This window comes from Capsicum annuum, chromosome 12, assembly GCF_002878395.1.
Source record: "Capsicum annuum cultivar UCD-10X-F1 chromosome 12, UCD10Xv1.1, whole genome shotgun sequence".
In the NCBI taxonomy this organism is placed as follows: Eukaryota; Viridiplantae; Streptophyta; class Magnoliopsida; order Solanales; family Solanaceae; genus Capsicum; species Capsicum annuum.
The window spans coordinates 228,814,119-228,836,518 of NC_061122.1; the positions used below are offsets into that span (position 1 = coordinate 228,814,119).

General features: G+C 36.4%; 1 protein-coding gene across 1 annotated transcript; it reads left to right on the forward strand.

The window, feature by feature from the left end:
- Positions 1 to 906: 906 nt before the first annotated feature.
- On the forward strand, positions 907 to 5,884 carry LOC107851790 (F-box protein PP2-B10). The gene is made up of 4 exons (XM_016696879.2): positions 907 to 1,101; positions 3,068 to 4,434; positions 5,036 to 5,154; positions 5,260 to 5,884. The coding sequence occupies exons 2-4, from the start codon at positions 4,141 to 4,143 to the stop codon at positions 5,660 to 5,662; spliced, it is 816 nt and encodes a 271-aa protein (XP_016552365.2). The 5' UTR covers positions 907 to 1,101; positions 3,068 to 4,140; the 3' UTR covers positions 5,663 to 5,884.
- The last annotated feature ends 16,516 nt before the right edge of the window (positions 5,885 to 22,400 follow it).

The window sequence follows — 22,400 nt, forward strand, 5'->3', positions numbered from 1 at the left end:
TACAATCTTCAAAATAAATGCGCAAAAAAGAGGAAAATAAAGAGAAAATGCATTGCATAAAAACATTTATATGAAAGAGTAGTGAAGTTGTAGATCAAATTACTCCCGGATATCAGATTCTAGATAAGCGCCCCACATCGATAAATCATAGGAGAGATTCTGGATATACAAGTAAGCCAGGTCTTACATCGTAGTGATGCATTTTATAGCCAGGATGGCCTAGGCCCAGACCTCCTCTTAGCGGAGAATCTTAGTAGTTCAGTTGATTGACCGACTACCTGGACTTTCACCTTGTTTGTGAAGGTTTGATTCCCCACCTTGTATGTTTAAAAAATGGTAACTCTTATTAGTAACAATTAAAAGTGTAACACCCTGAACGTTTGAGCTAAAAATAAGATCAATTGGACCTCTCTTCAGATGTACTTTGACCAGAATCTAGAAATTTTATTGTATCTAGGTTCCAAAGTCAAGTCTTAAGTTTCGTAGGGGTATTGGGTATGAATTAATTGCATAAGAAATCTCTAAAACAAATTTGAGTGAAAGGTCCTTTAGTGATTAAGTATTCATATAGGTTCACACAAGGTCCAAATTTAAACAAACATTTCTCCTAGAATATTTAGAGTTACCTGACCCATTACCTATCAAATTAAAGATTTTTGAGTCTTCTTTCCAACGCCACCAACAACTCATTAATCCAACACCCGAGTAAAAAGTTACGTATGTTTTACTAAGAACGAATAGCCCTATACCAGACAAAAATTTTCTTTTTTTCTTTTCTTTTCATATTCTTGGAGGGATAATTTTGTCCTTTCCTTTTTACATTAACCCCAAGTTATTAAAACCTACTTCTCCATTAATTTTATACGTTAAGACTCCTAGACTTACTATCCATTAGTTACACGTTACAATACAAACCTCCCTGCCTTCTTCAAGTTTCATAGGATAAAACCTCACTTTTCCCCATCAGTTTTTCATACGATATACATAAATAAACATCCGTATTCCTCCTCTAAAACTCAAATCTCAAGAATCTGATGAAATTCACTCAAGAAAACAAGTCTAATCCCTTCTCCAGATCTCAAGTTCTTCAAACGTTTTGAGGTATGTAGAACCATCTTTTGCTCATGTTTCATTATGTTTTCTTATTCTCCAAATCTGTTTTGTAATCTCCTTTCCAAACAGATGGTGTCCAGGTGTTTGTATTCAGCAGTTAGATTAAAAACAAATCAACCTCTCAAGTTCTATTTCCTCTCGGCGTCTTAACAAGTGCTTATGTATTCATAATGTAAGGACTGGTTTTGCCTAAATCTAGAACCTGAATCTTGTCCAGTCAATAATATGGTGGTCTAAATAATCTTCAACAAGTATTTTCTATTTCTAAATTTCTTGAAAGACGTTAGGATTAATTAACATAAAGAACATCCCTTTTATCTCTTAAATTAATGTCCGATCCCGTTTGAGTATATGCTAGCATGCTGAAATTCTTTAAGTTTAACAAGTAGGAAGGATTGCTTTATCTTCTACTGGGATCTCATGTTAATCTGTTTTCCAAAATCTCTGGTTGTATGTAGATGATTTGTAATACAATATCTAGCCAACCCTCAGTCATGCCATCATGTGAATGTTTCTATTAAAGTTATAAGATAAAATTTTATGAAACTCTTAAAGTATGATTCCAATTCCATAATCCATAAGAAAGTCACCTTCTCGTAACATGCCTAAAACTCTTTGCACTATGAACAATACATTATGAAATTGCAAGCCCTAGTATAATAATACCAATTTCTGAGGAATTTTCCCATTGACCTAGCTAATAGATACTTAATAATATTAATATGAATATTTTTACAAGAATGGTTCCATACATGTTCATGAATTATATCATATTGAACCATGAAATTACCTATCATGACTCTCCAATATTGATAGTGTTAACTCATGAATATGAACCTATTACGGTTAACTCATGAATATGAACCATATAAGAAGTATCTGAACCAACAAATGAGGCCAGAACAAATGGCATTGTAAGAGGAGGATCCTTCTCTTAATTCATTCTGGACAAAACTCCATTAGGTGAACAATGAGGCCACCTTTTACATCTCGATGCTTAATCTCCATCAATCTCACTAAAAATGAGAAGCTGGAGATGTTAAAGCGCGATTGATGGAGATTAGGCATCTCGGTTGGAAACACGGCCTCATTATTCAAGAATTGAGTTTCGTCCAGAATGAAGAAGAGAAAGATTCTCCTCTTAGCTAGTCTTTTTTTTTTTTGGTCTCATTGTATTGATTCAGATAGTTCTTTATATATGCCCAACGTATCGAGCGAAAATTTTATATAGTTAGATATTGTACCATTTGTAAGCAAGGATTATCAAATATACAACATATATGCTAGATGAACAACCATTTGTGCCATCTCCTGCTACCATTGTATTTCTTTATATAATACTCTAACTTAATTTATCGAGTCAAATTTACGAAATCACATGTTTATGCTGACGGAAACTGAGATTGGTCAGCGCGTACTTTGATTGGTTAGTAGACAATGGAAGCGGAAAGAGCTATCTAGAATTTGAAGTTTATGGTACCCTAAGACGACCTCAAGTTAATATACAATTACGATTGAGTTATAGATATTTAGTGGATATTTTAATACATAAAAGAGGATCTGTGCAAAACAAATGTCACCAGGTTCATGTGAACTCGCATATTACTCTCTCGATATGCCTCTATTGACAGTGCCCTTTTTTATAAGAACTTGATATGTGATCTTAGTCTCAAGCTAAATCTGCACCAGTTTTACATACTTAAGAACCTATTTTGGACCTTTTCTTATACTGACTGTGACTAATAAGAGTTCCCATTTTTTTTATTTCTTTAATTTGGTTAATTTAATCATTACTATGTAATGTCAATTTCTTAGTTGCTAAGAATTTTGACTTTATGGTTTGTTGGTAAGAATCTGGTTGAGTAATTAATTGACTAGTAGTCTTTATTAGTTTTTATATATAAACAGTACAGATGTGCAGCAACTTTAATTTATTAATTTTTCTGATGGACAGTTTTCAACAATACAGGAGAAGACGGAGATGTTGAAGTGCGATTGATGGAGATTTGGTATCTCGGTTGGAAACACGGTCTCATTATTCAAGGAATTGAGTTTCGTCCAGAATGAAGAAGAGAAAGATCCTCTTCTTCTTTGTCTTTAGTTATATGGTCCTTCTTGAGGAACTATTTGGGCCACCTTGTGTTGCCGTTGTGATTGTTCTATATAATGCTCAAAATTTATTTATCTAATCAAATTTACGAAATCGCATGTTTATTTTGATGGAAACTGAGATTGGTCAGCGTGTACTTTGATTTGTTAGCAGACACAATGGAACCGGCAAAGAGCTCTTAGTTTGCCTAGCTAAGGCAAATGGCGACTTTGAAATTTGTGGTTTCCTACAACGACCTCAAGTTAATATAAAATTACGATTGAGTTATAGATATTTAAAGGATATTTTAATACATATAGCGGATCAGTGCAAAACTAAAGTCAGAGGTTCTTTTTATAAACTAAATCTGCACCAGTTTCAGATACTTTAAGAAACTATTTTGGACCTTTTCTCGTATTAATTGTGACTAATAAGAGTTCCCATGTTTTTATTTGAGTAAAGCATCTGGTACGCCTCTGAACTTTGACCAAAGTTGCTCTGACACACTCCAACTGCACTCCAACTGCACGGGGTCGTATTACCCCCCTAACTCAATTTTAGGGTATTTTTGTGGCCCTTTTGTGCTGACATGACATCTTTTGGCACCTTTTTTGGCTGACATGAAACTTTTGATGTGGGGCCCATTTTATGTAAAAAAGTTGTCATGTCAGCACAAAAGAGTGTCAAAAATACGCTAAAATTGAGTAGGTAATAGGACCCTTGTGAAGTTAGAGTGTGTCGTAGCAACTTCGGTCATGGATTGAACGGAGTATTGGATGCTTATCTCTTTTTATTTCTTTAATTTGATTAATTTAATCGTTATTATGTAATGTCAATTTCTTAGTTGCTAAGAATTTTGACTTTTGGGTTTCTTGGTAAGACTCTGGTTGAGTAATTGACAAGTGGTCTTTATTTGTTTATATATGTAAACAGTACAGATGTGCAGCAACTTTAATTTATTAATTTTTCTGATGGACAGTTTCCGATTGATGCCGGAAGGTTGCATATCAGCAATTATCTCCTTAACATCACCAAAAGATGCTGCTCAGTCTTCAGCTGTCTCGCAAACATTCATGTCTGCGGCAGAATCTGATGTTGTCTGGGAGTCATTTTTGCCCACTAATTACGAAGATATTGTCCCTAGATCAGACTCTCTTATGGATTTTCCTTCGAAGAAACAACTTTACTTCAGCCTCTGTAACTCTCCGATTCTTCTTGATGGAGGCAAATTGGTATGATTTCTTTGATATCCCATTGCTGAAAAATTATACTGTGTAGATAGGTAAAAGAAATAATGTAATTATTCTAATATGCGTTGAATTTCCTTGGCTTTTTTGTATGCGTTATTTTCGTGAATACAAGAATAGTTGACTAATTGTGAATGAAAAAGGGGCCTATGTATGCCTATGATTGTGTGTAGTATGTACGGTTGGTCTGCGATGACCGCCCCAACTGATAAGAATAGGCCAATGAATTCATTGTCCTGTTAGATTCATAAGGACTGTTAGGTGGTCTGATTCAGGCCGCCTTAGAGGAGGTTAGTCTGTCATGATTGCAATCAGATCCAGTAAGAATAGGACGGTTACTGTACTGACCCAGGGCTGTCGAGTGGTGTAGGACCTTTTTCGACCTTTTTGGTTTGTTATTAAATGAGTGAGGCGTCAAAAACGCACCTAAATTAAGTATCTCAATTTTTTCCAGTTTCTGAACTATCAGTTGTGACTTTTCTACCTAAACTAGCATCAACTATTTATCAAAACACACCTCAACTATCAATTGTTAACATATCTCTCTACCTGATGATTTTGTGTCTGTATTTGATCTGTCAAATAGAGTTTTTCATTGGACAAGAAAACGGGGAATAAATGTTTTATGGTCGCAGCACGAGAACTTGGTATTGCATGGGGTGATACACCAGCATATTGGGAATGGATATCTCACCGGGACTCCAGGTTTTATATTTTTCGCAGTTCCTTTCCGTCTACTCTAAATTTTGGAAGAAATTACTTTACAATAGTATATAGTATAATTACTGAGAAAGTATAAACTTTTTGCAGATTCTCTGAAGTGGCTAAACTTAATAGCGTCTGTTGGCTTGATATCCGGGGCAAAATTGAAACTCGAGTGCTGTCGAAAAGAACTGAATATTTTGCTTATCTAGTGTTCAAATTTGAAGATACATTTTTTGGCCTTGGAAGTGCTAATTCAGTTGTTAGATTTGTTGATTGTGAGAGTGACAATGAAGCGGAGCGACGAGCAAATGTTGTCAGTTTTGTAGGACAAGGACCTAGATCGATGCTACCCATGGAAAGAGATGATGGATGGATGGAATTAAAATTGGGAAACTTTTTCAACGATACAGGAGATGACGGAGATGTTGAAGCGCGATTGTTGGAGATTCACTATCGCAGTTGGAAACACGGCCTCATTGTTCAAGGAATTGAGTTTCGTCCAGAATGAATAAGAGAAAGATCCTCTTCTTCTTTGTCTTTAGTTATGGTCCCTCTTGAGGAACGTATCGAGATAGAACCGTATTTGGTTAGGTGATGTGTGCTGATTGATAAGCATGGAACGTATAATGGAATATTCAAAAGATTTTCTACACAAACATCTATTTGGGCCACCTTGTGTTCCCGTTGTGATTGTTCTATATAATGCTCAAAATTTATTTATCTAATCAAATTTACGAAATCGCATGTTTATGTTGATGGAAACTGAGATTGGTCAGTGTGTACTTTGATTTGTTAGCAGACACAATGGAAGCGGCTGTTATGAATGGGCCTAGACCCGTATTGGCAAAACAGCCCAAGACCATATTAAGTGGCAATCTGTGGGATCCGGGTTGATAAATAGCACTTGTGGGATCAAAATAGGTTCTGCATAATTGCTTAGGCAAAGTCTATGTTTCTCATCCCAATTCTCTCTGATCCTCTCATCCCCTTCTACTACTATTCATGCTCTTTCATATTGTAATTTCTCCCTTGTCTATTAATCAAAGTTTATTAGTTTCGTTCACTCAGTGTATTGATTGTTGAGTTGAGAATTCGGGTTCGTTACATTGGTGCTTTCATCCATAGGTCTCTCAAATGGAGATCCAAAAAGTACTCAAGGCTTTTGTTGACGATTCAGTTCGTGATTCAATCAAACAAATGAAGGATTCTATCTCTAAAGATCTCACTGAATTTAGGTTGATGTTGCTGGACGTTTTGGGTAAAAATGCCATGACCTCTTTTGAACCCCCCAAAAAAGTTATGGACGCCAAATTAGGGAAGTTTCGTGGCGAGAATTCGGAGGCCTGGATGGTCCAAGCAGAGCACTATTTCAATTTCTATAAAATTAAGGAAGATCAAAAGCTCACCGTGGCTTCGTTTTATCTCGATGGTGAAGCATTGGAGTGGTACCAGTGGTTATTAAGGAATAATCAATTAATTGATTGGCCACATTTCGCTGATAAGGTGAGAATTCGATTTAAACAGAAAGGATTGGAGTTTGCGGGAGGGAGATTGGCAAATCTCAAGCATGTAGCTTCCGTGACTGAGAACCAAAGTCGTTTTGAGGCTATCTCATCGAGCTTCGGTAAGTCAGGAGTACTTTTGCCTTACCCTCAATATGTTCATCCATATAAAAGCAATACAACCACGACACCTTTGCCGCAATGCTATGATGAGAAATCTGAACCTCAAAGCAAAATCGATGTGCACAAGGTGCTTGACGAAAGTTTCACCAATGGCTGCCCCACAGTATTTGCTGAAACGCGATCACAAACTTCAGTTGAATGCCTCATGAAGCAGCTACAAGTACGGATAGTCTCGCAGTCCAATTGAAATTGAGAACAACCAGAGAGGTACATTAACGCAAAGAGAACTGCCAGAGAGGTACATTAACCCAATTTCTTTAAATCGTGGCAATAATATACGACAAATTGAAATTGAGACCTTGGAAGGTACTGAGTATCTATCTCTAGATAAAGGTCTTATGGGGAATGGAGATGACATTCCAACAAGTAAATTCCTATGGATAAAGTGATATCTGATGTGGAGCGTGGAAAATCTATTGAGGAATTCAGTGGTCACAATATTTTGTATCAGTTTCCATTTAATCCTGGGGTGAATTCCTTCATTGTCGTTGTTCATAAGACTGCAATGAACCTTTGAGTATGGGAACCAGGTATAAGTTCTATGTCCAAGGCTCCCATAGGTTATACAGTGAACACGAAGCCACTACCATTACTGGAATGCTATCGTGCTTAAGATGTCGCCTTCAGTGAGCACGTGCTAGTTAGTTCCTCGTATAATGAGTGGGAAATTTTCTTATTCTATGGAACTTGGTTTTAGTTACTTGGTTTGGTTTCTGCAAGGAGGTACGTCAAAAGTTCTTCTGGTACCCACAAAACTGATCTTGAAAGATGTAATCAACAAAAAAAGCAGTTAGCCGATAAACATTTTGATCAGGTTGTACCTTGCAAAATATTGATTAGTTGTATGCAACGGTTCGACTTACTTTTCTCTTGTGCCTTTGGGTTTCTATGCGCAAGTTTGGTGCGTAAAATGTTTCCCAATTTATCAATATTAAGTCACGTCCCTAGTAGTATCCATGAGCACATTCGTGATGGTGTATATGACCGGGCAGTATGGGAACACAACCATATAGTGTCAAATGTTTTGCCTTCTCATGTGGGAATATTACAATGTGTCCATCCAAAAAGTGACAAGATTATGCAAATAGCTTCAACTCTTTATGAGGCTATTAGAGCCAATGTTGTAGTTGTAGCAGGCTACAAGACTCTTTTTATGGAATTGTTTCGTAGGACATTGCTAAGGAGATTTTTTGGACACCAAAGTAGTACTGCAAGGTCTGTCAAGAATTCCAGACATGTCAGGAAGTTCTTTGTTTATGTTCAACCTGTCAACTTTCTGCTGAATACCTCTCAATATTGAGAGTCTTGTCATTAAATAGAAAATATTCAATGATTACATCCCTAAAGATCAGCTTTTCTATCCCTCTAAATTTGCTATTCTATCCCACCAAATCTGCTCTTACCAAAGTCACTATTATTCTCTTTAACTGCTAAATCAAATCTATGTAATTACACCAATATACAACAATATATGATTACATTAATATACAATATTTACATCATGCTAACATCCCCCCTCAAATTAATGCTGATAGATCAAGAAGTATCAATTTGCCGATGAGAAACTGATGTCGTTGTTGTGCCATTGATTTTATAAATGCATCAGCTATTTGAAGATCACTGGACACGTGCAGAAGAGTAACGGCACCTTTATCTATAGCTTCTCGTATATAATGACAGTCTACTTCGATGTGTTTGGTTCGCTCATGATAAACCGGATTAGTAGCAATCTGAATAGCACTTGTATTGTCAGCATGGAGTGGAATAGGATTAGATTGAGGAAATCCAATCTCAGCAAGTAGTCCACGAAGCCACACAAACTAGGAGCAAGCAGTAGACATTGCTCGATATTCAGCCTCTGTTGAAGATTTTGACACACGGTCTTGCTTCTTACTCTTCCAAGATATCAAAGATTACCCAAGAAACATGCACCAACCAGTAACCAAACGATGAGTGTCAGAACATCCCGCTCAATCAGAATCACTAAAAGCATTAAGACGAATAGGCGAACCACTAGGAAAGAATAATCCACGATTAGATGTTCCTAGGAGGTATCTAATGATGCGACGGATAGCCACCAAATGAAGATGACGGGGAGCTTGCATGAACTAACTTATTGAACTATAAAAGAGATATCAGGCCTTGTAATAATAAGGTAATTTAAGCTCCCAACTAATTGCCAAAATATAGTTGGATCAGGAAGAAGATCGCTTTCCTCCCGACGATACTTTATATTTAATTCTAATGGAGTATTCACAGAGGAGGAATCCTGAAGACCTGCCAAAGAAATCAAATCTTAGGTATATTTGTGTTGATTTAGAAATACACCGGATGAATCACGATGAACTTCCAAACCCAAGAAATATGTAAGAGTACCAAGATCTTTCGTATGAAAAGAATCCTTAAGTTGCTATTGCAGGCTAGTGATTAGTGAAGAATCAGTTCCTGTAATAATAATGTCATCGACATATACCAAAATAAGAACACAACCTGTGGATGTTTTCCGAAGAAACAAAGATGAGTCATATTTGTTCTGCTCAAAAGAGAATTGTAGCAAAGTAGACCGAAATTTGTCAAACCAAGCTCTAGGAGCTTGTTTTAATCCATACAGAGACCGCTTCAACTTGCATATATCTGATGTAGGTGTAGACACCTAATTTTGTCCCTCCCAACGTTGATTTAATCCATTGTTTTTACTCTCATCTTACCACGTACCCTACCCCATTTAATTATCCCTCCACAAAATGACAAAAAATAACAACCCCTAATTTATTTTGTTTAATTCTAACAACTTATCCAATCAAAATAAACAACCACACTACCCCACCCACCTTACCCCTACCCCACATCACCCTAGGCAGCCGTCTCACATTTGTTACTCGTTTTAACCAAATAGACATGATAACCACTTGAAGGGCCCATAGAATATTTCTAAAAAAAACAATTCTCCATCATCATCATCATCAAGAGACACCCACAACACACAAGGAAAAGGGGGCTGGTTTTTTTTTTTTTAATTCACCATATACACACTAGACAGAGCACGCATTTTGGGGAGGATCTTCTTCTATTTTTGTAAGGGAGAGTACATATGACTCACCTCACCAGCTTCACGGACTAAAAAAAAAAGACACCCAGCTGACTTTTCACTCAAAAATCCCACACCCCCATCGATACTTAACATAGATAACAACAACAACACAGATTCACCATCAATATAGGCACACACACCAGAAATTGATGGGTAGTGAGAGAAATTTGGGGGAGAAACAGCGAGAGAGAGAATAGAGAGGGAATTCAGGTGAGAGAGATTAGAGAGAGATAGTGAGAATCATGAGAGGAAGGGAAATCGGTGCTTATTGATGGTTTCCGTTGAGAAACTCACCGGAAACTTGTCGAATTAGCTGCCAGATAACACTCCAATCTCCGTTTTGCTGCTGTTCCGGCAAAATCCGAAGAAAAACGACGTCATTAGGTCCACTCGTCCCAAACCCGATCCAGAATAGTGTTTTTGTTCATATTTAGTATGAATTTACGTATTGTTGTTTTGGGTCACTTGTTTCTTTGCGGGTTTGTAGTTTTGGGTTGCATATTGAGGTCTGTTCGTGAGTTTTCTGAAGTTGGGTTTGTTCGATTGAGGTTTGATTCGAGGTTCTGGGTGCGGACTCTTTTTATTTGAATAAAATTGAGTTTGAATGCTTCAAATTGAGGTCAAATTCTACTCTCTTTCTCTTTTATTTTATTGCTTATTATATTTGGTGTTGAATTGAATATTGCGTGTTATTTCGTCCTTGTTGGTGATGAATGCGTGTTTATTTTGACTCGTGGTTGGTTTGCTTGATTGTGGTTTGGTGAAATGGTATCTCGTTTGAGAATTGAAATTGGTTGTTTGGGGATGGAATTGAGAAAATTGATAAAAAGTTGAACGTAGATTAATTTTGGATTTGTTGTCGATTCGCTCGGAATATGCATGAATATCATTGAAACATATAGAAAAGTGTCGATTTGGGTAGGCAAAACTTAGGAGTGATGTGTTCATTAAATGTTTTGAATGTTTAATTTGTGTGTGAATGTTTGTTTCTAGTTTATCGTATTTAATTCAAATGTATTTATTTGGCCAAGGAATACCCCGAGACACATTGTATTTATTTACCGGGGAATGCCCCGACGTATCATGTATAGAGGATGTTCGTGATCAGGGTCCGAGGCATCGGGTAAAGCATTGGAGCATAGATTAAGATTAGTATAGGTTTACATTTCCACAGTTTTCTATTTTGGGACTGTATAATTGGACTGAACATTATATTTTTGAATTTGTTTTGTTTTTGTTTGTTTGATTGATTGTTTATGTGTTTTTGTGTGGTTTATACATTCGTAATGTTAAATTAGCCGATACGCTTTACCAAGCGACCGTGGTCGAACCACGGGATGGAGGGGGTGCCTAACACCTTCCCCTCGGTCAACAGAATTCCTTAACCAGAATCTCTATTTACAAACCAGTTTTAAAGAGTCAAAAATAGTTTTTGAAAAAGGATTTCCAAAGGTGACTTGGCACACCCTATTATGTCAAGTGGCGACTCTGAGTTTTGATAGTTAAAAGTACTTTTCAAAATAAATTTTTATTTTTTGTCACTTTAATAATAAAACCTTTTCAAACTTAAAATCAATCCTTTTGGAGTTAAAAAAAAAAAAGGTGTGACAGCTCTGGCGACTCTGCTGGGGATCTTTTTCAGAATTCAAGCTTATTTTTGGAGTTGTATTGGCTTTGTTTGGCATTGTGGGTGTGTAGACATTGTTTGTGTTGTTTTGTATTATTTTTTTATCATTGTTGAGTGTTAACGTGCTCTTTGTTTACAGTTTTCTCTTTATGCATTACCTTTTCATATCTGGCATCATGTGCATAACTCGAGTTATTCTTTCTGCAACAAGTCCATAGTACACATGTTGTACACGACCTCTAGTTGAGTCACCCTTATTTTAGGAGGGGGAGTCGTCGGTGTTATGGAGCGGGTGGAAAGCTCTCACAGCCACTATCGACCATATGCTCCCCCAAACAACCTTGTTAGTGGACCCCAACATAGGTCAGTTTTTAGGTCATGCTTATTTGTATCATATTGAGACCTAGTGGGACCCACGTGGCCCTTTGTAAGAGACTCACCTCTAAAGCATCCCTACGTGCTAAATGTTGCATCTCTGAGGGTAATATGGTCATTTGATAGATTGATTTGGGAAAAGCAATTGCTAGAATTAATCGAGTGTGTAGGCAAGGGAAAATAAAAAAAAAAAGAGAGAAAAAGAAGGAAGAGTGAGTCAAAAAAGAGTTTCTTAGTTTTTAGAGTTCTTTATGGTTTTTATTTTCCACAATTTAAAAATTCAAAAAAATATTTTTTATGTGTTGCACTCATTTTAAAAAAAAAATCAAAAACATCAAAAATATTTTGTTTTTTTGTTCCTTTGGCAATCATTCACAATTCGAAAACTTTAAAGAGATTTATTTCAATAGAATTTTTTTATAAAAGGAAGGTTCAAAAAGATGGTAGAAGTTTTGTACATCTGATATGATGAAAATACCAAAAAGATTTTTCTTTCATAGATATTGGTGTCATTTTTGCATGAAGCATCAAGTGGAAAACTCAAAAAAAGATTTTATTGACGTTGTTCATCGTCTGTCTTTCGTCGTGTCTCTCAAGTCAGGGTTCAGTTTGTTATTTAATCCTTAATTGTTCAATTTGAACGAACTACGCACCCCTGATTCTCCTCTCTCGGGAGTGAGATACGTAGGCAACCTATTGTGGGTTCGGGGATCTTATTTAAAAAAAATTCAAAAAGATTTTCTTCACTCTTTATTTAGAGTAGGTGTTTCATACATGTCTTGAAAAGAAAATACAAAAAAAAAATTCCTCAATAGTCGTAGGTTTCATTTTTGGTTAATCTTATTTCAAATCCAAAAAGATTTTCTTCACTCTTCATTTAGAGTAGGCGTTCCATGTACATCTTTAAAAGAAACTACAAAAAAGATTTTTCTTTAATAGTTTCAAGTTCCATTTTCGTATAAATTTCAAATCGAAAACCCAAAAAGATTTTTCTTCGGTAATTATAGGTTTCATTTTGTATAGGAATTTGAAAAATTCAAAAAGATTTTCTTCACTCTTCATTTAGAGTAGGTGTCATAGACATCTTAAAAGAAAATCACAAAAAAAAAAGAAGATTTTCCTTTAATAGGTTCGAGTTTCATTTTCGCATGAAATTCAAAACTGAAAACCCCAAAAAGATTTTCCTTGGTAATCATAGATTTCACTTTGTATAGGAGTGTTTAAACCTGAAAAATACAAAAAGATTTTCGTCAATTCTTTTGACAAATTATTATTTTCTTTTCTTTTTAAAGTTTCAAGAAAAAGAAAAAGAGTTTAATTGGCCATTCTGGCAAGACTTCACGAACTACGCACACCTGATTCTTCTCTCTCGGGAGTGAGATACGTAGGTGCCCTTTTTGGGTTCGGTGATCTTTTAAAAAAAAAGATTTTAAAAAAGTGTTGAAATCTAACACATTTGTTATCTCTTGTTCAGTTAGTTTAAGGTGGTTGGTTTGTGGCATTTTGGCTAGTCCTCCTTATCACGCCAAATCTAAGGAATGGTTAATTGTGTCCAACAAGGATATAAAGAGTGACCTTATGGATCAGACAAAGAGTCAAGAAATTGAGAGTTTAAAGGAAGAAAATTTGAGACTAAGACAACAAATGATGAAAATGTATCGAGTTTGGGCCAATGGGTTGCCTCCACCTCCGTTCTCCACTTTTGACCCTGCAAATACCTTGAGTCTTCCACCAAAATCATAAAGGCGGTTTCCTACTATTGTTGATGCACCACAGCATGCCTTAGAATCTATTCCACATCAAATACACCTCAATACTTTCACCACTCTTTCTTTAACTCGTCAGTATAAACCTACCACATTCACAGCACCACATATTGTCGGTGCTTTTGTTGCTCACTCTTCTACTGAGGCTTCCACTTTGGCTATCAATCCACTGATTGTGCTTCCCCAGTCCATTACTGAATTCACGCTCAATACTATTGATGATCATTGCTATAATATTGAGCCGACAATTAAGTTAAGTGGACTGCCAAAATTTCTTACTAAGAAGCCAAGCATGCCAGAGAAAATGGTTGGGAAAGTGAAGAGTGTAGAAAATGATATGAAAAGTTCCTCGAGGCTTGTGCGATATGAATATGTTTCATATAAAAATTGGTCCATGTCATCAGGTGGTAACCTTCCTCCAAGCTTTGAGACATCAAAATTTGGGGAGCCTGATAGACCAAAGGATTCTGTGAAACATTTGGGACGACATTGCCATCAATCAAGGAATACTAAAGAAAAGAAGAAGGAAAAACTCACCTATTGTCATGCTAAGGACAAAGCAGAGTTAGAGAGGCCGAACCCACCAATACCGTCAGCCTCAATCCCGAGCTTACAAGTTAGATCCACATAACCACTTGCAACAAGGGTCCTTTCTCCAAAATCCAAGAAATCCTATTTCACTTCCTTAATATCCTTTGAACAATGCAAAGATGTATGCTCATCCGTCTTCTTATCCACAATGTCATGCACCTATCCCTCAACATCGTTCTCAACCCCCACAAATTTACCAAGGAATCTCTAAATCCAAGTTTCACCCCAGGCCAGAGTTCGCAAAGAGGAGGAAGGAAAAGGATAACTACACTCCTATTGGGAAATTCTATGCCAGTTTGTTCCAGAGATTGAGACAGGGGGGCATGATCACTCCTCCCCTTAGATATACTCTTGACCCGCATTCAAGTAGTCTTGATCCTAATGTATGATGTGCATATCATTCTAATGCTCAGGGTTATAGTATTGAAGATTGTCGAGATTTAAAAAGAGAAATTGAAAAGATGATTCAAGATGGAGCAGTTATGGTACAGAACATTGACAGTAAGGAAAGCTTTAGTCACAATTATATGCAAACCAGTGGTTAAGATGTCAGAGTAATTGAGAAGTCACCCCTCTCTCTACTAGGAAGAGGTCTGGTAGTTTTTTTTCTTTTCTTTTCTATTTTTTGAATTATTCAGGGTTGTAGTTCGGGATCTATCTTATTTTGTTTCTCTATCATCTTTGTTTAAACCCTTCGGTCTTTCCTTTTAATGAAATGTGGTGTCCCTTGTTTGTTTTGTTTTATTTTAAGTTATTTGTTTGTCTGCTTTACACAATGCATCTTATGTTGATTCTAGTGCTATGACATGCCTACGAAATTTTCAGTCAGATCTTGAAATCCAACTTAATCATGAAGCATTGAATCAGAGAGTTAAAGTTAGGAAAATAAAGCATATGAGAAAATAGGTAGAGTGCTGAGACATTTGGTGACAAGTTCAAGCCTTCTTTGAAAATTAAGGCAATTATTTTGAGAATCACAAGAATAAATTGGTCATCAATTGAAAAATATAGCTTAATTAGGTCAAATAGCGGATGTGTGCTCCTGAGGATCAGAACAAAAATTAACTCCAAGAAAGCATAAGTCATTCAATGTGAGGGATGTACAACAAAGGTGGAGTTGTATGTTTGACAAGTGTGGAAGAAGTGACACACATGCTCAGTTAAAGTGTGTGTTGTTAAAGTGTCACAAATGATCTTTATCTTTCACTTTCACATTGCATGCTATGTACTAGCATCTTCAAGGATTGATTCGATGAAGGCATTTCATTTTTCTATCCAAATATTGTGTCATCCTTTGTTTACCCCATTTGAGCTTTAGTTCTATTTCTTTCATATCCCTCTTTTGGAATCAAGATAAAGTCAATAAAGCTCAAAAAGGAAGTGTCGAACAAAAAATATAGTGTCAGAAAAGTTTCAAAAAAAAAGAAAAGGAAAAAAAATGTCCAAAAAGAAAAGAGAAAAGAAAAGTGTCAAGGAAAATAGAGTCAGAAAAATCCAAAGAGAAAAGAGTGTCAATAAAAGAAAAAAGAATCAAAAGTCTAAATCATGCAAAATAAGCTGTCGGAACTACGTGCGACCTGTTCTTCTCTCTCAGGGGTGAGATACGTAGGCTGCCCTACCCGGGGCTCGGTCCAACTATATAAACAATTTAGAGTCACCCAGTCTAAAAAAACTGGGGCATGAGGTAATCCTCATTGTTTGAGTCGATTCCTAAAGTTCTAAGTCCCACCCAATAAACAATTTAGAGCCATCCACTTCAAGTGTCATTTGGGCCCCATGCCATCTTTTCTTTCTAACCCTATCCAAAAGTCAAGTTACAACCAAAGAAAGACCTTCAGATCAATCTTTGAGAATGTTAAGACTAAGCATGCAACGGATGTGATGACGCATTTTGGTAACTACTTGTCTTCCTCGGCATAAGGAATCATGAGAGAGATAAAATGAGAAAGTCTAATCGGTGAAAACCCTCATGGGCTCCGTAAGATGATGACAAGCTAAGTGAGATAACAATGAGAGAGTCTTATCGGTGTAAACCCTCACGGGCACTTTAAGACAACGATGAGTTGAGACAAATGAAAATAAGAGAGTTTCATTGGTGAAAAATCCTCACGGACACCATAGGGCAATGGTGAGCTGGGAAAAAATGAGAGAGGCTTTTTGGCAAAAACCTTTCAAGGCGTCACTAGCCGAATGTGGTCTTAAATGCACTTGACCTAAGGAATAAACTCAATTTCGAGGTCATTAACTCAACAACAATTGGTAGAAGGTTTTGGATGGAAATATTAGGCAGTTTAATCCGGTATGCATGGCATAATCATTAGATTTGACTATCATTTCTAGATAAATTTTTTATTTCTTTGTTTCAAACGGGGACATTCATTGTTTTTTCTTTCTTCTCTTTATTTTTATTTTATTTTCTTGAGTCAGTGGTCCAAATAAAAGTCATTGTCATTTTTCTCTTGTCTTTGAGTCAAGTCCATATCAAAATAAGTGAGAAAAGATTTCAAAACTGGCTACCAGCTTCTTCAATTGCACAAAGCAAGATAAAGTCAGCATATGAAAGAGAAATGATTGTGAGCTGAATAAGGCATGCAGAAAGTTTTATCAAAAGACAAGCTGGGGAACTTATGAAAATACCAAGGTTTAAAGGGTTTATCTGAGAAGCATGATAAAGCAGAGATACTATGTTTATTTCGGAGTCACTCTTAATAATCTGAGTTTGGGTCAATGACACGACAAAGCAGGGGCAGATGCCAGCAATCTGAAATAAAATGAAGGGAATGAACACTGGAGCAAATGCCTGAAAAAACAAGAGCTGCAAGCCACCACTAAGTTTTTAACTGACAAATTTTCTTTGTTGAAATAGGGGCAAATTCCCTTCACTTAATTCAGCTACCATTGGAAATGCACATCCATGGGGATTTTACTTTCTGTTCAAGACCCTCTTGAAAAATGGAATTTACTTTCTGTTCAGGACCCTCCTGAAAAATAAAATTGTACTTTCTGTTCAGGACCTTCCTGAAAAAAGAGAATTTACTTGATGTTCAGGACCCTCCTGAAAAATGAAATTTTACTTTCTGTTCAGGACCCTCCTGAAAAATAGGATTTTACTTTATATTCAGGACCCTCCTGGAAAATGAGATTTTACTTTATGTTCAGGACCCTCCTGAAAAATGGAATTTTTCTTTATGTTCAGGACCCTCCTGAAAAATGGGATTTTACTTTATGTTCAGGATCCTCCTGAAAAATGGAATTTTACTTTATGTTCAGGACCCTCCTGAAAAATGGAATTTTTCTTTATGTTCAGGACCCTCCTGAAAAATGGGATTTTACTTTCTGTTTAGGACCCTCCTAATAATGGGAATGTACATTCTGTTCAGGACCCTCCTAAAAATGAGATTTCACTTTATGTTCAGGACCCTCCTGAATAATGAGATTTTACTTTCTGTTCAGGACCCTCCAAAAAATGAGATTTTACTTTATGTTCAGGACCCTCCTGAAAAATGGAATTTTACTTTCTGTTCAGGACCTTCCTGAAAAATGGAATTTTACTTTATGTTCAGGACCCTCCTGAAAAATGGAATTTTACTTTATGTTCAGGACCCTACTGAAAAATGGAATTTTACTTTCTGTTCAGGACCCTCCTGAAAAATGGAATTTTACTTTATGTTCAGGACCCTCCTGAAAAATAGAATTTTACCTTCTGTTCAGGACCCTCCTGAAAGATGAAATTTCACTTTATGTTCAGGACCCTCCTAAAAAATGAGATTTTACTTTCTGTTCAGGACCCTCCTGAAAAATGAGATTTTACTTTCTGTTCAGGACCTTCCCAAAAAATAAGATTTTACTTTCTGTTCAGGACCCTCCTGAAAAGTGGGATTTTACTTTCTGTTCAGGTCCCTCCTGAAAAATGGGACCACGCTTTCAAAAATGAAATACTGCCTTATGATAATCTTTGTGTGGGATAGTTTTAGTTCTAATTTTGATTTTGATTAATTTTTGTTCTAGTTTTGATTTTGGTTTCAGGAGCCCGCCTGAAGAATAGGGTGATGAAATTGAAAGTCAGGAGCCCGCCTGAAGAATAAGGTGATTAAATTGAAGGTCAGGAGTCTACCTGAAGAACAGGGTGATGAAATCGAAAGTTGATGAAACCGAAAGTCAGGATCCCAGCTGAAGAGCAGGGTAAATAAGTTGAAAGTCAATAGATTGAAAAATAGCAAGTTAGGAGCCCACTTGGAGAACAGGGTGAAGAAACTGAAAGTAGTCAACAAGTTGAAGAATTTGCAAGTCAGGAGCCCGCCTAAAGAATAGGGTGATGAAACTCAAGTCAAGAGTTCAAAAGAAGCTGCATAGATAAGACTTTTATAATTTTATTTATATTTTTAACTCTTGTAATTTTTCATTTTTGATGTAATGACAGAGCAGCGACCGAAACTTCGATGGGATCTCACTCGACTCTCTAACTCGGTATAGTCCTTCTCCTTTCTTTGGAGATATCTGTGACGGGTTTTCCTTCAAAATTTGGGTAGATAGGATGTCTTGATGTAGACTCGGTGGCCCTCGTTTCTTTCTTTTTTGTTTCCTTCTTTTGAATAGTGGTCGAGACAAAATTTGGTCTCATTACCTACTTCTTTGTGTGAAAACACTTTGTGTTTACATTCAAAGGGGGCATGATGTAGACACCTAATTTTGTCCCTCCCAACATTGATTTTATCCATTGTTTTTACTCTCATCTTACCACGTACCCTACCCCATTTAATTATCTCTCCACAAAATGACAAAAAATAATAACCTCTAATTTATTTTATTTTATTCTAACAACTTATCCAATCAAAATAAACAACCACACTACCCCACCTACTTTACCCCTACCCCACGTCACCCTAGGCAGCCCTCTCACATTTGTTACTCGTTTAACCAAATACACATGATAAAAACTTGAAGGGGTCCCACAAAATATTTCTAAAAAAGACAATTCTCCACCATCATATCAAGAGACACCCATAGCACACAAGGAAAAGGGGCCTGGTCATTTTTTTGAATTCACCATATACACACTAAATAGAGCACGCATTTTGGGGAGGATCTTCTTCCATTTTTGTAAGGGAGAGTACATATTGACTTACCTCACTAGCTTCACGGACTAAAAAAAAGAAGACACCCAGCGACTTTTCACTCAAAAATCCCACACCCCCATCGATACTCAACGTAGATAACAACAACATAGATTCACCATCAATATAGGCATATGCGCACCAAAAATTGAGGGGTAGTGAGAGAGATTTGGGAGAGAAACAATGAGAGATAGAATAGAGAGGGAATTCGGGTGAGAGAGATTAGAGAGAGATAGTGAGAATCGTGAGATAGGAAGGAAAATCGGTGCTTATTGATGGTTTTTGGTGAGAAACTCACCGGAAACTCATCGAATTAGCTGCCGGATAACACTGCAGTCTCCGTTTTGCTGCTGTTCTAGTGAAATCTGATGGAAAATGACGTCATTAGGTCCACTCATCCCAAACCCGACCCGAAATAGCGTTGTTGTTCATATTCAGTGTGAATTTATGTATTGCTGTTTTGGGTCACTTGTTTATTTGTGGGTTTGTAGTTTTGGGTTGCATATTGACGTTTGTTCGTGAGTTGTACTGAAGTTGGGTTTGTTCGATTGAGGTTTGATTTGAGGTTCCGGGTGCGGACTCTCTTTATTCGAATAACATTGAGTTTGAAAGCTTCAAATTGAGGTCAAAGTGTTCTCTCTTTCTCTTTTATTTCATTGTTTATTATATTTGGTGTTGAGTTGAATATTGCGTGTTATTTGGTCCTTGTTGGTGATGAATGCGTGTTTATTTTGACTCATGGTTGGTTTGCTTGATTGTGGTTTGGTGAAATGGTATCTCATTTGAGAATTGAAATTGGTTGTTTGGGGATAGAATTGAGAAATTGATAAAAAGTTAAACGTAGATTAATTTTGGGTTTGTTGTCGATTCGCTCGGAATATGCATGAATATTGTTGAAACATATAGGCAATTGTCGGTTTGGGTAGGCAAAACTTAGGAGTGATGTGTTCATTAAATGTTTTGAATGTTTAATGTGCGTGTGAATATTTGTTTGTAGTTTATCGTATTTAATTCAAATGTATTTATTTGGCTGGGAAATACCCCGAGACACATTGTATTTATTTACCGGAGAATGCCCCGACGTATCATGTATAGACGATGTTCGTGATCAGGGTCCGAGGCATCGGGTAAAGCATTGGAGCATAGATTAAGATTAGTATAGGTTTACATTTCCACAGTTTTCTATTTTGGGACCGTATAATTGGACTGAACATTATATTTTTGAATTTGTTTTGTTTTTGTTTGTTTGATTGATTGTTTATGTGTTTTTGTGTGGTTTATACATTCGTAATGTTAAATTAGCCGATACGCTTTACCAAGCGACCGTGGTCGAACCACGGGATGGAGGGGGTGCCTAACACCTTCCCCTCGGTCAACAGAATTCCTTAACCAGAATCTCTATTTACAAACCAGTTTTAAAGAGTCAAAAATAGTTTTTGAAAAAGGATTTCCAAAGGTGACTTGGCACACCCTATTATGTCAAGTGGCGACTCTGAGTTTTGATAGTTAAAAGTCCTTCTCGAAACAAATTTTCATTTTTTGTTACTTTAATAGTAAAATTCTTTTAAACTTAAAATCAATCCTTTTGGAGTTAAAAAAGGGGTGTGACAGTAGGTAATGAGAACAAACCTTGTGGAGGTTTCATATAAATATCCTCTTTGAGATCACTATGAAGAAAAGTATTCTTGACATCCATTTGATGAACCGTCCAGTTTTGTGAAGTAGCAATGGCAATAATAGTTTGCACCATCATCATTTTTGCTATCGGTGCAAATGTCTCTTTATAGTTCACACCATACTCCTGCTTGTTACCAAGAACAACCAACCGAGCTTTGTACCGATCAAGAGTTCCATCAGAATGAAGTTTAACTAAATAAACCCATTTACATCCAATTGGATGGACATTTGAAGGACATGAAACAATATCCCATGTGTCATTTTCTTTAAGAGCCAAAAGTTCTTCCTCCATTGCATTCTGCCAACATTCATGCTTGGAAGCTTTTGAGTAACAAGATGAAACAAAAATGGTAGATAAAGTAGATGAAAGCCATACCAATTAAAAGGACGAGATACTCTCATAGATCGCCGAGTGGGCTCAAGAGGAGTAGGCCTTGAAGAATTCTAAAATTCTAGTTATGTAGAAGTTTTAGGTGGCGGATCAATATCAGGAGGGGGTAAAGTTGGACGTCGACGTTCGTATACAAATCCAGGTTTGAACCTCTTAGAAGAAGATAACAAATCCTCAAAAGTAGGAAGAAGAAGAGAAGCAGGAGATGACTCAACATGAGTAGGACAAAAAATACTGATTCTCAAAGAAAACAACATTTCTAGAAACATGAAATTTATTAAAACATAGATCATAACAGAGAAAACCTTTCTGTGAAGTACTATAAACCATAAAAACACATTTAGTAGACTAAGCAAAAAGTTTATTACGCTGAGAAGGAGGAAGATGCACAAAACAAATACAACCATGAAAATTATCATAGCTTGGATTTTTGTGATAAAGACAAAAATGTAGAGATTCAAGATTTAAGACTTTAGATGGTAGTCTATTAATTTAGTAAACAATAGTAGACACAGCTTCCACCCAATACTTAGATGGAATAGAGGACTCAATCAATAAAGTACGAGTGACATCTAAAAGATGATGATTTTTACGTTTAGGAACCCCATTTTGTTGTGGTGTATATGGACAAGAGTATTGTGAGACAATTCCTTTTTCAAGTAAAAAATTTTTGAACTTATAAGACATATATTCTCCACCAGAATCAGATCCCAGTAATTTGATGCAAGTAGAAAATTGAGTCTTAATATAGGCCAAAAATGTCTTGAATATGGAAAATACCTCAGATTTGGAACGAAGAAAATATACCCACGTAAATTGACTATAATCATCTACATATGTCACAAAGTACTTGAAATGAGCATGAGAAACAATTGGTGAAATACCCTAAACATCACTATGAATGACATCAAAACACTTTATAGCACGAC

What these genes read in the sequence shown, in the direction of transcription:
- LOC107851790 (XM_016696879.2), top strand. Translation starts at nt 4,141, where the DNA reads ATGTGCAGCAACTTTAATTTATTAATTTTTCTGATGGACAGTTTCCGA. An exon ending in TTCTTGATGGAGGCAAATTG is followed by an intron (nt 4,435 to 5,035) that starts GTATGATTTCTT and finishes TCTGTCAAATAG; the next exon opens with AGTTTTTCATTGGACAAGAA. An exon ending in ATATCTCACCGGGACTCCAG is followed by an intron (nt 5,155 to 5,259) that starts GTTTTATATTTT and finishes AACTTTTTGCAG; the next exon opens with ATTCTCTGAAGTGGCTAAAC.